This window comes from Nicotiana tabacum, chromosome 23 (genome assembly GCF_000715075.1).
Source record: "Nicotiana tabacum cultivar K326 chromosome 23, ASM71507v2, whole genome shotgun sequence".
NCBI lineage: Eukaryota > Viridiplantae > Streptophyta > Magnoliopsida > Solanales > Solanaceae > Nicotiana > Nicotiana tabacum.
In genome coordinates, this window is record NC_134102.1 from 2,882,560 (window position 1) to 2,887,976 (window position 5,417).

At 34.0% G+C, this 5,417-nt stretch overlaps 1 protein-coding gene across 1 annotated transcript; it reads left to right on the forward strand.

Annotated features, from left to right (window-relative positions):
• The first annotated feature begins 904 nt into the window (after positions 1-904).
• Positions 905-4,415, forward strand: LOC107783971 (glycine-rich RNA-binding protein 4, mitochondrial-like). The gene is made up of 5 exons (XM_075246469.1): positions 905-1,089; positions 3,271-3,339; positions 3,418-3,524; positions 3,599-3,676; positions 3,975-4,415. Exons 1-4 carry the CDS (start codon positions 996-998, stop codon positions 3,644-3,646), a joined length of 318 nt encoding a protein of 105 aa, XP_075102570.1. The 5' UTR covers positions 905-995; the 3' UTR covers positions 3,647-3,676; positions 3,975-4,415.
• The last annotated feature ends 1,002 nt before the right edge of the window (positions 4,416-5,417 follow it).

The following is a 5,417-nucleotide window of genomic DNA, read 5'->3' on the forward strand; positions in this document are numbered from 1 at the left end:
AATTCATCATTCATGTGAAATTATTTTTCAAGTTTATACAAATCTTAGAGGACATAAATTATTTTTCCCAAAAAGACCATCGGCAATAAAGGAAATCAACATATAAAATAAAATCATTTGCAGTATTAAGAATTAAATTGGTTAAATGCAAACTTTAAGAAATAAGGATGAAATAGTAAAAGCTAAAATGTATTCATAAAGAGATGTCAGGTGAGATAGAATTTAACATATTTATAAATTATATTAAAAGATATGTATAATTATAAAATAACATACATCTAATTTAACTAAATTCATCATCTATGCATGTTCATAAGATATTTAATACAATTACTATGAGAAAAATTATTTTTATCATTTAAATAAATATTGTATTTTATTTTAATGTCGATGTATATATGTTTAATTGATAGACACTATATACACGTGCAACACACATACACTAAAACTAATATTGTCAAAATTGCACGAGCTAGCCAGTTTTCGGACTGTTACTTAAGAAATAGCTAGCGTTTGCAAAGTCATTGAAAAATAGCTAATATTTAATGCATAGATAAAATCTGGACAAAATATCCTTATTGAAACAAGAAAAGTTCTAGTATAATATACTGGATTATGGAGCTCCTACGTATAAATTTCCAGCATATTATGCTAGAATCTCATATGTAAAGAATTCGAACTCCAACATATTATGTTGGAATTTTTTCGAATTTTTAAGTATTTTTGTTCAGATTTTATTTTTATATAAAAAAAACTAAATTTTAATTATTTTTAAATATGTAGCTAATTTTTAATAAACAGTTGTAAATGAGGCTATTTCTAATTTTATTTCCATATCAGAAAAAGTAAATAGTTAATATTACCGGCTATTTGCAATTCCCACTTTACATCTTTAAAGGCCCACTTCATCAGCTCCAAAACCATAAAACAGAAAACTTTGACAGCTCAAGAATACAGCTTATTGGAAGGGTAAAGCAAAAACTTTCAAGCTTCCAATGCAACGTGCAAATGGATTCTTTGTAAATTATCAAACCCTACTTTCTAGAATGATCACTTCACGCCACTCTTGCAGTAAATTATTCATTGGAGGTCTCTCTTACTTCCATTTTTACTAATACTGTGTTTAGAATCTATTGTTGAATTGTTTTTCTGACTTTCTATGATTCTGTTTCTTTGCTTATATCATGATTAACATTGCGTTTCCATAGGAGTGTTATAGTGTTAAGGGAAAAGGTTCAAATTTGGTACTGTTAGAAATAAGAGGCGGAGCCGGTATTTGAACGTTATGAGTTTGGAGTTCTAATAAAGTTATTGACTTCTAAATTAATAATTAGTACATATTCAATAAATTTCACAAGACAAATACAGTGTTTCGAACATAGCTACTGTGTTCGGCCAAACCCGTACCGGGGTAGCTCCGCCCTTGGTAGAAATTGCTCAATTTTGCCTTCTGTTATATTTTTGGTCCATTCACACTCTTGTTGTTAGCGTACTCTCGTATTTGCCCTTGACAGAGCTCCAACGTGAAATGTGTGAACTCAAATGTGTCCAAATTGTGCGAGAGAAAATGTCTAAAACAACTTCTAACTATGGTGTAAATTTACCCTCAGTTTGGAGCTTCATTAGGGGTCAAGGGCAAAAACGGGACTGTTTCCTAGCGGCGGGGTAATATTAATCCAAAAGTTTAAAGATGACAAAATTGCTCAATTTGGTTGACCATTTTCACTTGATTGTCATGTATTACCTTTTCCTGGAAGACTACTTTTGCCAATAAATTCGAATTTTTGTGTCTTATTTCCATATCAATCAACTATGCCTCAATGCTCGTAGACTTGCAAAGGGGTTCAAAAATTGTTTTAGATTACAAGTTCAAATCTCAAAACAATCTATTTTTTTTGAATCCCCGTGTATAAATTCTTGGCTCCGCCACAACAACTGATTGCAGCCTTTATCCTTTATTAGGACTTGGGAGTAGTTGTGCGAAGCTCACGAAGGTCATGTTTGCATCTTGACATTTCCAAAAGAATGTTTTTTGAACAGTTGGGCGAGCTTTAATGCTGCAATATTTCTAATGGGATAGGAATGTCGTATGAAAAATGAAAGTTGATATCAATAATTAGCTCCCTTTTTTGTTAAAGTAGGATTTGAGTTTAAATGGAGTAACATGGTTAGTAAGGATTCATATAGCCGGCCCCAACTTGTTTGGGACTGAATCATAACTGTTGTAGGATTTGAAGTTCCCTGCTATTGTATGTCGTCAGTGCAGAGATTGTCCTGTCATTTACTAAAGGATTTGTGCTTAGAAGAGTCCCTTTTTTGACTACCAAATACATGCGAAGATAAATATCGCTTCTCGTGTCTCGCTGTGCTTAGTTGATTTCTTCCTGAATGTTGATGTAATAGTTTCATTCTTGAAAAATCACTGATCTTTTCATGTTAAAGATTTTCACTCTTACAAAGTTTTATGTGAGTGAAATAAAAGACTCTGGCAGTTTCTTGTCTCTTGTTTGTAGAGAAGGTTGCACTAATATTATCCAGAGTCAATATGCAAATTCTCTTAATGTTTTTTAAAGTTGGGTTTTTGTTTAATGATCATGAAATCCGCTGTTTCAATTTTGAGGTTCGGATACAATGAGTCCGGCCATCTACCTTTCTCCTCTTAAATACCAGACTTGGTTAAACAACTAGTTTCAAACTTGTGGCGTGCGCCTACCATATATCCAACGGTGTACTACCTTTAATGAACTAAAATCCTGGATCGCGTTAAAGTTAGGTTCTTTCTCTGGTCACTAAATATGAAAGACACGATTTGCTTCGAAGGGGGAAAAATGGGTGGGGGTGGGAGGGGGTCAGCCAATGACATGACAGAGAGTGCTCCTTGGATGACAATTGCATTTTATATTGCTAAGTGAGCAAAAGCATAACCAAGATTAAGCGCTAATGATGGATTAGCTGTCACATGTTTGCACATGGTTATTTCCCATCAAAGTTTATGCTGTTGGATGATGGTCTTGCCGTTGTTCACTTCTATGAGTTGAGATAGTATGTGCATTCCGAAGTGTTTGACAGTATATAAGGAACCCAAAGACCAAATTTTTTTTGCTTACATTTATGATCAAATCCAGATGAACACCTTATTGTCATATCTAAAAACAGAATGACAATGTCAAGGAGAAAGTTTCTTGGATCAATGTTAATATGATATCTTTGGTCAAAATGAGTCAGTTTGAGTCAATAACCCGTCTTTCTATGACATCTGATTTCTTTCAGGGCTTTGTTATGATACCAATGAACCTGTTCTCAAACATGCTTTTGAGCAACATGGTGAGATAATTGAAGGTAATGTGCGGATGCCAATAGTTCACTTTGTTATTATGACTTGCTTTTATATGGAGGTATAAGCTTATCCACTTTCAGTAAAAGTAATATGCGATCATAAAAGTGGAAAATCCAAAGGATATGGGTTCGTGAAGTTCACTTCTGAAACTGCAGCTAGCAAGGCTTTGAAGGAAATGGACGGTCAGGTAAGTGCAGAATAGCATAAGTTCTACTTCTATTCTTATATTTGCTCTTACAGTTTGTTTATTATGCTTCTCAGTTATTGGATGGCAGAAATATTCGTATCAGTTATGCCCACAAAGAATGACATTGAGGGTTCCAAATCTCATCTTTCCTCGTACGTCTCTAGATTCTCCACTTTTTGTTATATTTGTTTATTGCTTACTCTTACACAAGCATATATCTTTTAATTAAAAGAAGTTACTGAATGTTCTGCTGATTGTGTTCTTCCTGAGAATTTACTGAGAATTTTCCATATCATGATATCGTGATCTTGATGTACACTTGCCTATGTCTTCATTGCAATATTGAATACCTTCAGCTATGTTCATTAATACTCTGTTTAAACCAAGTACAACCACCCTAAGAATTCTTAAATGACTTGAAAATAAGTAAGGTTTCATTTTGTGACGTAGGTGTGTGCAAGAACTAGCGATTTCAGCCGTGAAAGTTGGTACTGAAGATACTTGTTGAGGATTCTTCAAGGTTAATCTTGATTCTTGAGTTTGGTCAAGGGAGAAACAGCCACCGAAAAGGTCCTTTGCCATGATTTTGCATCGCGTGTCAGGTTCAAATCAAACTTTAATTGATCCATTTTCTTTTTCCCTTGTACTACGCATATTCATGTTTTGTGTAGGACACAGGATTGTTAAGGAATTAATTTTACAGCTGTTACAAGGGAACTATGATTGTGTTAGCTTGTAATTTTTTAGGGAGAAAAGCTCTTCTATCAATAATATATAGAGCCATTCAACTTGCTCAAAACTCTGAACGGAATCAAAAGAATTATTTCATTTGCATCACTTTGATTGGATTTGGAGAAGTCCAGATCATATTAAAGTTAAATGCTGCCTTCTGTATTTGCACATTGTTTTAAAAAGACCAATTCTTTGACATTTGACCCCTTGTCCTTGGCTAACATTTTGTATGATTTTGCAAATTTTCCTTCCCAGAGTTTTATCAAATGCTACAACGGAACTATTTTGGTCGTAATACTACCATATCTTCCAACCCATGATAAGTCAAACCAAACACGAAAAGGAAGATCTTTCACAAAATTTGAGCAAAATAATACTCGTTGATGAAATTAGGAGAAACTAATTCCTTTCGCCTGATGAAGATATACTATGAAGTGAGGTGAGGAAACAACAGACTTTGCATCCAGTTACACATGATTAGGGGTGGCAAACGGGTCGTACCGAGTCGGATATGGGCGGGTCAAAATGGGTAATACATAAAACGAATAAATTATCCGACCCGACCCATATTTAATACGGATAAAAAACGGGTTAACCGGCAAATAATATGGATAACCATATTATCCATGGTGTCTTGAATATGATCACTTTTGGGAGAATTCCTAGTCTCCCAAACTTGAAGAACGCCCAATTTGAGGCTTTACAAATACATAAGTTAAACCCATTAGTTATCCATTGGTTATCTATATTCTAAGTAGATAATATGGTTCTTATCCATATTTGACCCGTTTTTAAAAAGTTCATAATCCAACCTATTTTTTAATGGATAATATGGGTGGATAACTGCTTTCTTTTAATCGTTTTGCCACCACTACACATGATGAATACAGAAGCAACAAGCTATTTATTCCATGGCCTTTAGCATAGTCAACATATTGGCATACTTCAGGGTTTTGCATAGATAGGTGACAAACTTGATAGGTAACGGTGAATGATACATGCTATCATAAAAACTTGTACATACATTTTGAGCCGAGTCTGTTTTAGTACAACAACAACTATGGCTCAGTCCAACTATAAAAGTAGCCAATTTATGAAGAATCCTCACGATCCTTGCCCTTAATCTTCCGGAAATAAAAGAAAAAGAAAAAAAAGAAGAAC